Source organism: Onychomys torridus, chromosome 6 (assembly GCF_903995425.1).
Source record: "Onychomys torridus chromosome 6, mOncTor1.1, whole genome shotgun sequence".
NCBI classification, from domain to species: Eukaryota; Metazoa; Chordata; class Mammalia; order Rodentia; family Cricetidae; genus Onychomys; species Onychomys torridus.
Window position 1 is genome coordinate 127,788,803 of NC_050448.1, and position 16,169 is coordinate 127,804,971.

The following is a 16,169-nucleotide window of genomic DNA, read 5'->3' on the forward strand; positions in this document are numbered from 1 at the left end:
GCAGGGTTCCCATTTTTATATTATTTTAGTGCTTTGTTTTGTGTTTCAGATTTAACTTTAAACATGGATTAAAACGGTGGATTTATAGTGCTTTTTACTTTTAAAGAAATTGACACTTAGAAGTGTGTACTTTTTGTTTCTGTTCTGGTGTGTGTGTGTAAATTTTGACACTGTTTTTGCCCTTTTTATAAAGGATTCTGATTGAGCATATAGAAATGTATTTGTAGCCCTGAGTGGAAATACTTAGTTTCCTTTTAAGTGTGTTTGTATTTGCAAGTGAGGTTATTAATATGCAAGAAAAATGAGCTAATGATGCTTCAGATGTTGTGTGTACATGTGTTTATATTTGCAAGTGAGGTTTTTAATATGCAAGAAAAATGAGCTAATGATGCTTCAGATGTTGTGTGTAATGTATTCTTTTTATTTTATGTGTAGATGGCTCTTGGACAAATCCGAGCAGTACAACACACTGGGAGGGAATGCCCTCTCCTTTTAAAGGCAGGAATTTTTATTTATTACCTGTGTTTAGTATGTAACCGTGAAATGAACGAACCAGTGGATTCTTAAGTGGACACAACTCTCTCTTGGTTTATGTGTCTAAATTTTTGCTACACAAAAGCCTTGAAGTGGGGAGAATAATAACAGTGCTTTGAGCTACAGGCTGTCTGTTCTAATGTGAGTTTTGTGTATTTGAGATAGGCAATCATGTAGTTGCTTTGAGGTTTATTGTTTTGTTTTGTTTCTTGCTAAAGTCATGTAGTGAAATGTTTTCATTTGGGAATAATAGAGCAGTTTAGATTGAAACTGTCTTGTAAAACAAGCTTTCCTTTTTGGTAAAGCTTTGTGATCAGATGTACTCATCTTTTGATATGTCAGATTTTTATATAGTTATCCCAATTGTCAGTTCTTACAGTAGAAGAAGCATCATTAGCTTTTAGCATATGGTATTCACCAGCATTTAGCTACTTTGTCTTATGTTCTAAAATATTTAAAGTGTCTGTGCATTGTTTAAACAAAAAGAAAATGAAAGAATTCAGGTTTTGTGGGTTGTTTTTTGTTTTTTGGATTTTTTGTTTGTTTGTTTTTGGGTTTTTGTTTTAGAATTTTGGGTCAGGTTGAATTGTGGCAGTTGTGATTCAAGTGGTAAACCATTATCAGGTATTTTAATAAACATTGGCTTTTTGCTTGGGGGGAGCTTTGTTTTTAATCGACAAAAAGTAAAAGACATTTAATTTTGCAGATCAACCAGATGCTAAGAAAGTTGCTCCCCAAAATGACTGTAAGTATTTTAAGCTGAGGTTTTGTTGCTATTTTTAAAATTATTTGTGTATTTATTTATATATAAAATTATGTATATATGTGCACATCTATGTGAGTTTATGTGCACCACTTGTGTGCAGATACCCAGGGGCCAGAAGATAGATAGCATGGCTGCTGGGAACCACAAGAGCATTATGTGCTCTTACCACTTGAGCCACTTTCCGGCCAGTTGCTCCTACTTTTGAATGGGTTGTAGGGTTTTGTTTTAGGGAATTTTTATGTTTTTTGAGCCAGGCATAGTAGTAACCCTGACTGGCCTTGACCTCACAGAGATTCACCTGCTTCTGTTTCCCCTGGTATTGGGATTAAAGGTGTGCCTTGCCACACCCAACAGGGTAGGTGTTAATAATGTCCAGTCAGAATTTGCTTACAGATGTATGCCTTTTTCTTTTTAAAATAGTGATTCTCTTTTCATTGTGGCCACGTATGTATAAACACTGAATTATATACATAATTTAACATATGCATGTGCCACTGGAAAGAAAAGTGTTTTGTGCGTCATTGGTAGTGTAGTTGCCCCTTTCTTGGCTCTCTTGCCACCATCAGTGATGATTTGAATAGTCTGAAATTTTTTATTCTCTCCAATGTATGCATCAAGGAAGGAATTTACAATATTTAAGTAAACTTGATTTGAATTTTTGTTTGAATTTGTTTTTTAGCTTTTGGAGCACAGTTACCTCCGATGCATCAGCAGCAAAGGTATAGTCGAAGTTGTTTTGTTTGTTTTTTAGTCTTAGTTGAATTGTGTTTGCAGCCAACCAAGTTTATATTGGAAATGTCTACATACAATTTTGTGTGTATAGTTTATTTCTGTTCTGTTGGGAAGATGATATAGAATCATCTTTTCAAGTAGAAACTGATAATTCAGAAAATAGGTTGCAACTGACATATTTTAGAAAAAACAAGGTAAAATGAATGATAAAGTGGCACTCACTCCGAACTCTTTCACAGATCATCAGTTCACTTTCTTGCTCGCTTAGACATGCTGCCTCCCTTAAGAACCTGAGTTTGAGCTATTATGAGACGTTAAGATTGGTTTTATTAAATTACCTTTTCTGTAAAAGCATACATTATCTTTCCTTGAAGAAAATGTCAGTTTCTGTTGTTACTTCTTAGCAGGTCTGTAATGACAGAAGAGTACAAAGTTCCAGATGGAATGGTTGGATTTAGTAAGTAACACCATTTTTAAATTTTCGAAACATAAACCATACTTCTGAAATTTAGACTAAATAGTAACTTTTCTCTTTCTCCCCCTTACCTAGTAATTGGCAGAGGAGGCGAACAGATCTCACGCATACAGCAGGAATCTGGGTGCAAAATACAGATAGCTCCTGGTAACATTCTTTTGTTTGTGTGTGTGTGTTTGTGTATTTTGTTGTTGTTTTGTCCCCAGACTCCTTTATCCAGCCCTTGAAGTTTTTTGAGTGGCAAGAAAACTTTAGTATTCTTTAAGTTTCTAAACATGATGATGCTACTTTTAAATCTATTCTTGACCTAAACTTTGCTTTTTAATTGTAGATAGTGGTGGCCTTCCAGAAAGGTCTTGTATGCTGACCGGAACACCTGAATCTGTCCAGTAAGTTTAAAAATGTTAAGTCTACCTAAAGTAATGATGTAAAGACTAAACTTTGTTTTCATTACTTCTGCACCAGCTTCGGCTGGTGGCCTTGAAAGTTTCATTTTGAAGTTTCTGTATCATGCCTTTTTTGAATAGGGTTCATCATCTAACCTCTACGACACAGAAAATTGTTCAGAATAGGGACTGAGGTGGTAACTCAGACATCCAGATGCTTTTGCTGTTCCAGTAGGAAGAACTGAGCTTGAGCCTAAGAGCTAAAACTAAAATACTTGGCCTGGTAATAATAGGAGCTTGTACTCTCATTGCTCGGGTGTTGGGAACAGCAGGTTTGGGGAGCTTGATAGCCAGCCTACGCTATTTGATGGGTTCAAAGCCATTGAGAAGATCTGTCTCAAAGGGTGCATATTATGCAGAATGGCACTGCTGGTTGTAATTTGGCCTACACACATTACATGAGTTGTGTGCACAGACCCAAGAAAATTACTAAAACCTGAATTGGCTTGCATACAAATAAGTTGAATGATGTCACTTAAAATGCTACCCAAATCTTCTTTAATTATCTTTTTTGTCCTGGGTTTGTTTGGTTGGTTTGGTTTGGTTTGGTTTTTCGAGACAGGGTTTCACTGTGTAGCCTTGCCTGTTCTGGAACTCCCTCTGTATGCCAGGCTGACTTCACAGAGATCCACCTATCGGCCTCCCAAAGGTGTGTGCCACCACTGCCCAGCACCACTCAGTGTCTTGATTACTTCTGTTCTGTGGCAAAACACTATGACCAAGGAAAACGGCTTAGAAAGAAAGTGTTTTGTTGGGCTCATGGATTCAAGCCACTACACCCACTTGAAAGCTTATTTGTTGAAAACTTAAGAAGCTGTGAGAAATGATTACCTCATCCTACACTGAAATGTAACAGTTTCCATTGTATTCATTTGCCTCAGACCATTTCTTCCTATTTCAAGACATCATCCCTATAACTAAATTACTGTCTATTTTTCTTAGGGTCACTTCATTACTGTTCCTTTCACATTGCTTTTGTCTTTGCTTTCTTTCTTGCCTCTCAACGTGGAAGTACATCCAAATTGAACTGCTGTATAACACATACCTGATTAGGAACAAACTGCTTGACTGTTTACATTGCAGTTTTAGGTATGGTTGGTTATGGTACACATTTTCATTTGAATATTAATTTGTTAACAGATCAGCAAAAAGATTACTGGACCAGATTGTTGAAAAGGGAAGACCAGCCCCTGGCTTTCATCATGGTGATGGACCTGGAAATGCAGTTCAGGAAATCATGATTCCAGCTAGCAAGGCGGGACTTGTTATTGGAAAAGGGGGAGAGACTATTAAACAACTTCAGGTACTATTATATTGCAAAAGTTATAAGTCTTTTAAAGCCACTTACTATTTTTTGTTAACTTGTATTATTTTCATGGTTTTAATAGGAACGGGCTGGTGTTAAAATGGTAATGATTCAAGATGGGCCTCAAAATACTGGTGCTGATAAACCTCTTAGGATTACCGGTGACCCATACAAAGTTCAGGTAAACCTCACTTTGTCATTTACATATAAAACTGCTGAGGGTGTAGACAAAATAAGCATTAAAATGTTTTGAGAATTTTTCTAAATTGGACAACTTTCTATTTTAGCAAGCCAAGGAAATGGTATTAGAGTTAATTCGTGATCAAGGTGGTTTCAGAGAAGTGCGGAATGAGTATGGCTCAAGAATAGGAGGAAATGAAGGGATAGATGTAAGTAAACATACTGAATCAGGAGTGGTTGTGTCCTAATCTGTGAGTGCAGTAGTGTTCTGAGTTGGGTGGACTTCTCATAACATTATATGTCCCTTTTCTCAATTTCTTCCTTGGGGTATTTTTTATCTTGTTACTATTTGACATGATCATATACTGTATTTACTTTTTATGGTGTGATGAAGTTTTTTTTGTTTTTGTTTTTTTTGTTTTTTGGAGCTGAGGATCGAACCCAGGACCTTGCGCTTGCTAGGCAAGCGCTCTACCATTGAGCTAAATCCCCAACCCCGAAGATGAACTTTTGAGAAATGTTTTTTTGATATACTTCATCTTTTACTTGCTTAAGGTCCCCATTCCAAGATTTGCTGTTGGCATTGTAATAGGAAGAAATGGAGAAATGATCAAAAAAATACAAAATGATGCTGGTGTTCGGATTCAGTTTAAGCCAGGTAAGTAAGGAAATGTTCTGAGAATTGATAGCTGTTAACCTTGGCTCATAATTGGTTTGTCATAGTTCATTGATTTTTTTTTTTTTTTTTTTTTTTTTTTAGACGATGGAACAACACCTGATAGGATAGCACAGATAACAGGACCTCCAGACAGGTGTCAGCATGCTGCAGAGATCATCACAGACCTTCTGCGGAGCGTTCAGGTTTGAGAGGAAATTAACATTTTCTGTTTACGTGAAAAATGCTCCTCCATATTACATCAGAATCTGTTGATTTATTAAAATGACAAAACATTTACATTGCTTTACGGTAAACATCTTAGGGTAGCCACAAACCCTGCAGGAAAATGATGTCAATGCTGTGTCAGAGTCACAGGCAAGACAGCACAGGGACAAGTGTTCATGAAGGGGAGGCGCAGGCTCACAGGGAACAGCAGGGGCAGATGAAGAGTGTTCACAGAGATCACAGCTAGGGAGCCTTTTTAAATACATGTCACAATTCTGTGAGGAGATAGCCAGTGCTACACACAGAGAAACCCTGCTGGGAAATAAATAAATAAACAAATAAATGAACAAGCAAATGAGTAAATGAAAATTACTGCTTAATTGGATATTTTTGTCAGCTAACTTATCTTTTAACTCGGTTGCTGAGAAGTATGAAAGTTGGGAAACAAACCTAGTAATTTTATTAGAGTTTCTTTGTTCATTTTGTTTTTTAATTTTCCTTCCTTAGGCTGGTAATCCTGGTGGACCTGGACCTGGTGGTCGAGGACGAGGTAGAGGTCAAGGCAACTGGAATATGGGACCACCTGGTGGACTACAGGAATTTAATTTCATTGTGCCAACTGGGAAAACTGGATTGATAATTGGAAAAGGTAATGAATTTTAAATTCATTGTTTACTATAACTGGTTTTTCTTGACACTTTGTTATAAACAAATAGTGTCACTTTATTTTTATTTTTGGAAGTTTTTTAGTAGGAAAGGGATCTTACTTGGCAACTAAAACAAGAACAATCTGTATGTTAAAAATGCAGTTTGTGTTTCATTTGATTCTAGGGAAAGGGGACCAGCAGTTAATTATCAAAGAAAAGTTGAAATGGCTTTTTTTTTCCTTTTGTATTTAGGTTAATTTTTTTGTTACTTACAAAAGCTGCTTCCTGAATATTTTCTGTTCTACCCAAGCTAGGGTGTGTGTATATATTTAAATAGATTTTAATGTATTTGGTATGAGTTGTAGATGGAAGAACAGAATGAGCAGAAAATCCTAACAAGTATTGTCCAATGGAACACTACCAAACTTTATTTAATGGCCAAACTTAATAGGTACTTTTTTAAAATTTATTTCTTACATCCTTTGAACTGTGGAAAACTTAGTATCTTTTGATTTTAGGAGGTGAAACCATAAAAAGCATAAGCCAGCAGTCTGGTGCAAGAATAGAGCTTCAGAGAAATCCTCCACCTAATGCAGATCCCAATATGAAGTTATTTACAATTCGTGGCACTCCACAGCAAATAGACTATGCTCGGCAACTCATAGAAGAGAAGATTGGGGTGAGTATACTTTAAAGTTCTCATTTAACATAGTTCCTGGCGTTTAATTCACCTGTACTGTGGGGAAATATACAAGTTTGGAGATGTAGCACATGTGCATGTAACACCATAGGAAAGATGTCCAGAAATATGAGTAACTTGATTAAGTATGCAATTACAAGTCTTAAGAGCCACCTCCCATTTGAGTGTGCCTAGTGAGTGTCCCTGGATCAGAGCTAGTGTTCGAGTTAACAGTAGTTGAAGAACTTAACTAGTTACAAGAATTCAGTATTTCCAAGGCCCAAACTACCCCTCCCTGCTTAGTCAGTCCAGTGAGTTAAAATGTTTAATCTCCCATTCTACTGAAGTAATTTATAATCTCTGGCTTTGGGACTGACTGCCTATCATCAGAGATTAGAAATATAGGCTAATTTGATGGTTCTTCTGGTCCTCCTTGGCCACGTAGCCCAGCAAAATTAATGAGCTTTGTTTTCACTGAGGCCAGTCAGTGAATGACAATGGGGTCAGTGATTCTGACTTCTGCAAGCACATGTGCCCTTGCACCCACACTAACAAGTCACATGGAGACAACATACTCCATAGACATGCACCTTACACAGAAATAAAATGAGGGTAGGATAGAGCCTGTTCTGCATGGTTGTGGTGGCACATGCCTTTAATCCCAGAACTTGAAGAGGCAGGTGGATCTCTGAGTTCAAGGCCAGCCAGGGCTATACAGAGAAACCCCATCTCCAATAAAACGAAGAAGCAAAGATACTCCAAGTGATTTTGGTACATGGTCAGATTTGGGAAATTTTCTGGTGGTATAACAAATAGAGACTTGACCACTATGACTTTATAATGGACAATGCAAAATTTTTAGATGTGAGGGCTTTCTAAGTTATAATCCTATGGGTGCATATAGGGGCAACACGATTGGGTTGATGAGTTATTTAAATAGGACCCAAAGGGTGGGACCACCTAGGGGGAGGTTAGGCATACAGATTGAATATCAAAGTTAGGAAGTTATCAAGGAATAAAAGTATCTTAAAATTCCTGATAGGATTCTCCTTGAATGCTATAAGTGGACACAAAGGAAGTTTGAAAAATGTCTTGAGTTTAATAATTGATTGTTCAAACTGAAGATGTTTGTAAGTTAAGTAATGTCAAAGGTTGACACCAAAGTGGTCAAGCACATTTTGGTTTTTTATTTTCTTATTTTGTTTTTGAGACAGTGTAGACTAGGCTGGCCGTGAATTCAGAGGTGTGCCTATCTTTTCCTCTCAGTAGTAGAATTAGAGGCACACACCGCTATGCCCATCTGATCGTTTTCTTAGCCTACTATACCTAGGTCAGGGTTTCTGTTGGATCGTTGAGAAACAGTATAGGTTACTCTGACAGTTTGGTTTGCTGCTTAACTAAGCAAGCATAAATGATTGAAATAAATGATGGTAAGCCTCAATAGTGAGAAAATTGATCACCAAATACAGTTTAGGTATTTTGTCAGGCTGCTGAGTTGACTTAATATAAAAAGGAACTGATTTGCCATCAGAACTTGTGTGGTTCCTGGAATGCTCATGGTGGCAGGAGAGGACCAGTTACCAAAGTTGCCTCCACATTCACTGTGTGGTACGTGCATGTTCTTACGCAAAAGAAATATTTATTGGAGAAGCATTTTGTGCAGCTGTAGAGATATCACAGCAATTAAAAGCCCTGCTCTTCTAGAAGCCCCTAGCTGAGTTCCCAGAAAGCCTATAATTGATTATTATGTATTACAGCATTCTGCCTGCAGGTATGCCTAAATGCCAAAAGGGGGCACCAGATCTCATAGATGGTTGTGAACCACCAGTTAGTTGCTGGTAATTGAACTCAAAACCTCTTGAAAAAGCAGTCAATGCTCTTAACTGCTGAGCCATCTCTCCAGCCCTTAAAATAATTTCTAAAAATTGTAAGCATTTTTTTCTAAGTGTTAACTTTAGTTGTTAACTGTAAAAAGAAAAAACACATGTTTTAGGAAATTTGTATATAATGATTCTTTTAGATTTTGCAGGGTGGCCTATCAGAAAAGAAATGAAGCCAGGTATAATAACACATGTTTTTAATCCCAGCACTTGGAAGGCAGAGGCAAACCAATCTCTTGAGTATAGGCTGATCTACATAGTTCAAGGTTAGCAAAAGCTAGGTAGTAAGACCCTATCTCCAAATAAAGGAAAACGTGGTAAAAGTGTTGTGAAAAGATTATATGAAATAACCCTGCCAGGCAGGGGTGACACACACCTTTTAATTCCAGCACTTGGGAGGCAGAGCCAGGCTGATCTCTGAGTTCGAGGCCAGCCTGGTCTACAGTGCAAGATTCAGGACAGACACCAAAACTACACAGAGAAACCCTGTCTCTTAAATAAATAAATAGTCCTGATGTGTTTTATCAAGTGTAAAGGAAATTTGCATGCTATTTAGAATGTTACAGTGGGCGCAACTGGGGAGAGTAATTTAAATTACTGGTTTAAATGTGATTCCTATGACAGAACAGTTTGCTCAGGAGACTTTAGGTTGAGAGTTATATGTTGTGTTCCTTAGACAGTGTACAATTGGAGAAACGGAATTGTCGAAAGGTTGTCTGACACTAGAAAAGTAAAGAAGTAGGCAGTCTTATTAAAACAAAAACAAAAATGAGAAATAGCATTGTTTGAAAATGAGTAAAAGCTAAAGGGAATTTGCCAGTGCTCATTTTAATAAATTTTACCTGTCATAATCTGATATTTTATTTTTTGCAACATAAAGGAGAGGAAGGTAAATTTAAACATGTTATTTAAGAGTAGAAATGAAAAAGTAGGTTGACCTTTTTATACCGAGTGTATTTTGTATGTTTGGAGTGTCTTTTTTGTTAGTTTGGTTTTTCTTTTTGCAGGGCCCAGTAAATCCTTTAGGGCCACCTGTACCCCATGGACCCCATGGGGTTCCAGGTCCTCATGGGCCTCCAGGGCCTCCAGGGCCTGGAACTCCAATGGGACCATACAACCCTGCACCTTACAATCCAGGACCACCTGGCCCAGCTCCGCAGTAAGTACTAAATTTGGTTGGTTCTGTGATTTCCCTTAAAGATTCTAGGTTTGGGGGCTGGAGAGGTGGGATTTAGTTCCCAGCACCTCACGGTAGTTCATGTCTATCCATCACTCTGGTCCCGACTCCAACACCAGGCATGCGTATGGTTTTTGTACATACTTGCAATACATACACAGGCAAAAAAACACACCTAAAATAAGTAAAACTTATTTTTCTTTTTAAGATTCTGGCTTTTGGTAAGTGGTATTTGTATTTTGTTGTTCTTTTTCCCCAGTGGTCCTCCAGCCCCATATGCTCCCCAGGGATGGGGAAATGCATATCCACATTGGCAGCAACCAGCTCCTCCTGACCCAGGTAGAAGTTAACCTACTGTTAATGCATTGTACTGGTCGCCTACTACTTATGGTTACAGTCTTGAATTATCTATTGATTCTACATTTATGTGTGTCACCTTTGCTGTGTTTCAACAGTGTTAGGCACAGTGTAAGACTGACACAATCTATTAAGAAAAATGTTTCTGTCTCTGCATTTTTTGAGACAAGGTCTTATCTTAGCCTGTAGCTCAAGGTGGCCCTCACCTTCTCTTAGAAGTATAGCCCAGGCCTGGCGGAGGTGACGCAAGTCTTGAATCCCAGCAATGAGCTCTAGGTTCAAGAAGAATCTTGTCTCAAAAAAATGAGGAAGGGTGCCAGACAGGTGGCTTAGCAGTTAAAAGCACTTACAGCTCTTTCAGAATGAAAGTTCAGTTCCCAGCACTCAGATCAGGCAGCTCACAACTACTTAGAACTCCTTTTCCAAGAGTTTCAACACCATCTTCTAGACTCTTCACTAACCTATACATTGTGTAGACACACACATAACACATAATTAGAGGAAAAATAATTATGTTTAAAAAAAAGATGAGCAATTTAGGAGAACATCCAAAGTCAATCTCTGTCCTCCATACCCATTTGTGCACATGAGCAAACATGCTCCCACACACACAAAAGGGTAAGCTAGCGGTCCATATCATGAATGAAAGACATTGACAGCAAAGGCCACACATGTAATCCCAGCACTGGAGAAGTAGAGGCAGAAAAGGTAAGACATTGGACAACAGCCTGTGACACATGGGGCGCGGTTTCAAAAATGGGTTTGCAGGAGAGATATCAAATGTGCTTGGGATATCCTGAAGATTATGGAAAAATGAATTACAGCAGTAATTTTGACTTTTGTGAAATACAGAATCTGTTTCTTGAACAAATTAGCCTGTGGAAGTATTGCTCTTTGCAGCTAAACTTATTTGGGGGGGGGGGGGGGGCAAAGATAAAGGATTGGACTGAGAGACATACCATTGGATTTGAAGCCAAAAGATGATCCCTTCGTATCCCGGTTCCACCATTCACTAGTTTTGTAATCTGGTAAATTACCTGAGGCTCAAGATTCTGAACTAAAAGCCAAGTGTTAAGAATGATAATTTTTGAAAGTTTCCATTTTGCTGTTGTTAATTTTTCAGTCTGCCAGGGATCCCCAGAAAAAGATTGATTTTGGAGTTTACATATAAACTTTGAAATTTTTCTTTCTTTTTTTAAATTCTAGCTAAGGCAGGAACAGATCCAAACTCAGCAGCCTGGGCTGCTTATTATGCTCACTATTACCAACAGCAGGCACAGCCCCCGCCTGCAGCTCCCACAGGTGCACCAACTACAACCCAAACTAACGGACAAGGTAACTACGGTAATTAAAATTTTTTATTTTCTATTCTAAAGCTTGTGTTTAGATTTATGTATGAAATATATTCGTGTGTCATACCAAAATTTTCTTTCTTTTACTTTCAGTCCTGGGAATTGAACCCAGGGCCTTGTGCAGGCTATGCTAACACTTTATCACTAAGTTAGATCCCTAGACCTAAGATTTTGAAGATTCACTTGTGACTGTGGGTAAGCATACTAAGTCACTTTGAAATAGTAACAAATTTTAATAAAAATTGGAGAAATGGTTAATAAAAATTAGAGAAATGGTGCCCAAAATACCAAAACAGTTACTGTTTTGCCCCCTATTTATTCCATTACCCTGATAGGTCTGTTATTTATTCTGAAAAAGAACTACTGAAAACTACTTGGAGACTTGAAATCATATTATCCTCATACATACTATGTACTCATTCCAAAAACCATAACTAACCATCACGGTCTTTGAAGTCAGGTACTCAGCATTGACACATCACTGCTGTACACAGCCTTTGCTTATACTCACCAGTTGTCCCAGAGTTTTCCTCAAGATCTTCCTAGTAACAGACAACGTATTTTTTAGGTCTGTTAAGTCTCCCCAAGCTGGAGCAGTTTGTTAGTCTTTTATGTCTCAGTAAGAGTATAACTCACTTGTTAGGTAGCTATCATCTTAGCTCCCTTGGACTTACCATGATCACTTGGTCACACTGCTACCTGCCATGGGTTTTGTTTTTGTGTTTTTGTTTTGTTTTGTTTGTCTTAAGATACCACCACTTACTGTATGAATTAGCTAGTATTTTTGGTGCATTTTACTACTATAACTGTTTTGTTGGTGCTGTCATTGTACATTAGTTGCTGTTTTACTACAAGGAATAGCTTTCCTTTCCTTTTTTTTAACTGCTTTTATTATATTGTCCTAGATTTGGGTGGTTGGGATTATCTTCAAGGTGGCTCTGGTGTCTTCTGACATTCATCAGGTGCTTCCTTAGTACCTAACACAGTAAGATACTTTGTCTTCTGAGCTCCAATAAATGATTCACTCTTTTTTTCAAGGATAGAATTTAGAAACCAGATTGAGTATACTGATTGCTATATTTAAGTGTCACCGATCATAACCCTTTCCAAAATAGAACTAGAAAGTATGTTTTGTGGTTGGCAGTTAATAGTACTTGTTCCTGCAAAAGACCCAGCTTCGATTCCTAGCACCCACATGGTGATTCATACTATAACTAATTCCAGGGGACCCACTTCCCCCTTCCGACCTTTGAGAGCACTAGACACCTCCAATGCACAAATAAGCATGTGGGCAAAACAATCATACAGAACATAAAACAATCTAGAAAAGTTTTTATAAACATGCAGGACCACACATAACTGCTTTTTCTTTAAACATTCAAATTCTATTCTAATGCTTCAAAACTATTTCAGCTTTTTAATTCTTCATATATAACAATGGCCAGAAACCTCATGTCCTAGATTTCTTTCATGTGTGATTACTTAGTAGCCCATGTCACTAATTTCTCTGTGCACTTCTTCTGTGCCTACTGTTGTGTGTCCCCATACTAGTGCACTCCAGTGTACAGCTCCGTAGTAGGCAGTGCTATACCCATGTTGGTGGTGCAGAACAAAAATTGCCTTCAAAAACTTAAATCTTGTTTTTTTGTTTTTTGTTTTGTTTTGTTTTGCTTTCTTAAAAAGGAGATCAGCAGAATCCAGCTCCAGCTGGACAGGTTGATTATACAAAAGCTTGGGAAGAGTACTACAAGAAAATGGGTATGCTGTATATTTAATTTCATTAATTAAATTGAAGAATTTAGTAAATACACATTAGAAGGCTAGATTTTGGTTAAAAAGACATTTCTGTTTTTAATACTTTATAATATTAATATGAAACAAGAAAGGTGACATTCTAAAAATCATTGGACTTATAGCATATTAAGGGCATTCTAGGAAATAAGTAGTGCTTATATGGCAAGGAAATGCATTTGTCAGCAAGTTAGTAATTAAAACTAGAAATTTTCTTACTGGGAAATAATATCTGGCTTTAGTTATTACTATACTTTTATGTAGTAGTCTAAATGAAATAAGCCCAAGCAAAGCAGTTGTATGTGGTATCATTGGTTTTACTCTAAAATGAGCGGGAAATTAGCCCACAGTGACAAGAAGTGCATTGCTTGAATATTAAACATTTGCCTGCATGCATTGAAAAGGAAAATGATGGCCTTTAAGAAGAAACTTGCATTTGACAACTGTTTAATGTATTTCCCACACAGCCGAAGTGACTGTGTCAAAGTGCTTCTAGATGGAGATACAGCTTTCTACAAAGCTGCTCTCAGATTCCAGAGGTTTTCTACTTGAACACCTGTTGAGAGAAGTGATGTGGTGTCCTACTCCTGAGATAGCAGATGTGCTAGCTTACTCTTTTTTTTAACCTTAAAAGAGTGTTCTGTGTGATTGGCATGATTAAATAAATTTGTTATTTCAACTGGGATACTTTAGAGAATGAATTTAAATGTATTACTCATTCTGTGATAGCCACCCTAACTCCGCTGAAATAATAACTACTTTTTTATTTAAATAAGGAATTCAGCATGATGAGGCTGAAGTACACTAACTCCAGTTTGTGTTCTCACCGTGTGTAATGTGCCAGATGTGTCTATTGATTTGGCAAAACCCAGGCCTGCTAACTGACGTAGATAATTGGGGTGGAATGAGTTTGTCTGCTCAGTTTATGTCCTGTTGTTTGTTTAATTAACATGACATAAGTTTTTTTTAGGTATTTTTCATTCTGTATGCTTAAAGTCTTAATTGTAGCTTTTATTGAACATAGACATTTTAACTCACTTTGGATTTAGTGTTTTACTTTATAGTACTTCCTACATACAATTCTGTGACACAAAAGTAACTTTTTTAGTAAATGACTGGGGGCCTCTTTTTTTCATTTGTACTTTTCTGTAATAATTTTGGGGGGACCTTAATGTTGTGGACGAAACAGACAGCAATTTTCTGTCACATAGTTCTTGAAAGACACTATTTAGGTAATTTAGTTACGTATTAAATAATATTTTCAACTGTATGATAGAACAACTAATTCTCCCTGTAAAAGTTCTTTTTACAAATGTTTATAATCTCTTTTGAATGTATTGTTCTCAATATCTTTCAGGATAATCACAGATAAAGTGATTAACGCAAAAAGTTCAGTTTAGGGGCTGTGAGTAGATGAGTAATAAGAGTACTTAAGGACCTGGGTTCAAATCCCCACTACATCTTAAAGCCAAACATGCAAGTTGCATGTCCTGGTAGCCTCAGTTGGAAGTCTGTTCCCAAGGAGCTTGCTGACCAGCTTTAAGTCTTTCTGTGTTTGAAATGGAAGAAGGGAGAAGAAAATTGGGGAGAAAAGAATCTTGAAGGCTCATTTCATTAGCATGCTTGTCTAGCATGCATGGACTCTGGCTTCAGTCACTAGTGTAGGTGTGTGAATTATCTCCAAAGCCATTTTTCTTACTTTCCCAAGTACCTTCTTCACAAACTAATAAGCAAGCAGAGCTGTTGGGTTTTTTGTGATAAAAGCTCACATAACTCACAGGCTGCGCATGCGATTGAAGCTATTATGTAGCTGAAATGATTTTGGACTCTGGTACTCCTTTCTCCATTCCACTTCCCTAGGGCTGATATTACAGCCTGTGCCAACATGCCCAATTTATTCACACATATTTAGAACCCTAATTCTACCTTTTACTCTTCAAAGCAAAAAACACTGTTAATAAACTATAAATTTGTCATCATCTCAGTAGCAAACCTCTACTAAAACATCTGAATTTCCTGAGAATAGCACTCAAAAACTACTTCTATCACAACTCTCCCCCCAGGGTTTCTCTGTGTTAAGTCTGGGAACTTGCCTTGTACCTTGCAGACCAGGCTGGCCTTGAACTCATAGAGATCCGCCTGCCTCTGGCTCCTGAGTGCTGGGATTAAAGGCGTGCACTACCACTGCCTGGCAACTCCAAAGATTCTTATAGATGATATTCTAGGTTGAAGGAAAAGGTGTTTGAAGTCTTGAGGAAGAGCAGACTATGCAGTGGTAGAGGTTGCAGGTAAGGGAATTCCTGTTTGGAGGAGAGTAAGTGGAGCCATTGTGGGTAATGTTTTTAAGAGCCCTTGTAAGACATCAAGATGGCTCAGTGGGTAAAAACACTGGTGCAAAAAACTGACCTAGTATTGAGGAAGGCATATACTTACAATTTCTGACATCTACACACACATGCATGGTTTGTGTGCCCGAACACACATAAACCATATACAAAACTATTTTTTAAAGCCCTTACTTAACACGGTTAAGGACTGATGGTGGACTCTGAAGGCAACTAATAACTTGAAGCCCAGAAGACGTAGCTGTAGAACAAGGGCAGATCTGTCAAGAGATAATTGCGCAAGTAAGGATGGAGTGACCTTTCTATTAAGCTACATGTCAATAACTGGTAGTGTCCTTTTAAGACATAGGCCAGGTAGAGAGACTAAAGGGTGGGGCATGGGGAGGCAGGGTGATGCAAAAGGCAGGGGACAGGTGAGACCTGGAGCATGAAGAGTGCTTTATATGTCTGTCCATCGGTATCTTATGTCATTGTGCATAACCAGGTTTGCTCTCACATGGACAGTTTATAAAGGATATTGCATGCTTTTAATACCCTGTTTCAAATTATTGAAACGTATTTTGAATTGTATCTCCTTATAAGGTCCAAATGTTAAACTCTAAGAAGTGAAAATAAGAAT

The 16,169-nt window shown here is 37.7% G+C and overlaps 1 protein-coding gene across 17 annotated transcripts in view; it reads left to right on the forward strand.

The window, feature by feature from the left end:
- The window catches only part of Fubp1 (far upstream element binding protein 1), a 28,423-nt gene that overhangs the window by 5,471 nt on the left and 6,783 nt on the right, over positions 1-16,169 (forward strand). For 5 of the 17 annotated variants that reach the window (XM_036189749.1, XM_036189750.1, XM_036189752.1 and 2 more), the window contains 17 exons: positions 436-498; positions 1,241-1,279; positions 1,980-2,019; positions 2,437-2,489; positions 2,583-2,654; positions 2,839-2,896; positions 4,094-4,256; positions 4,342-4,440; positions 4,547-4,648; positions 4,995-5,097; positions 5,200-5,300; positions 5,830-5,971; positions 6,488-6,648; positions 9,536-9,687; positions 9,965-10,044; positions 11,269-11,406; positions 13,098-13,172. In XM_036189749.1, the coding sequence (XP_036045642.1) occupies positions 436-498; positions 1,241-1,279; positions 1,980-2,019; positions 2,437-2,489; positions 2,583-2,654; positions 2,839-2,896; positions 4,094-4,256; positions 4,342-4,440; positions 4,547-4,648; positions 4,995-5,097; positions 5,200-5,300; positions 5,830-5,971; positions 6,488-6,648; positions 9,536-9,687; positions 9,965-10,044; positions 11,269-11,406; positions 13,098-13,172 (1,641 nt within the window). The remainder of the gene's footprint in view (positions 1-435; positions 499-1,240; positions 1,280-1,979; positions 2,020-2,436; positions 2,490-2,582; positions 2,655-2,838; positions 2,897-4,093; positions 4,257-4,341; positions 4,441-4,546; positions 4,649-4,994; positions 5,098-5,199; positions 5,301-5,829; positions 5,972-6,487; positions 6,649-9,535; positions 9,688-9,964; positions 10,045-11,268; positions 11,407-13,097; positions 13,173-16,169) is intronic. The other 12 variants (XM_036189766.1, XM_036189765.1, XM_036189764.1 and 9 more) reach the window with 7 other exon arrangements.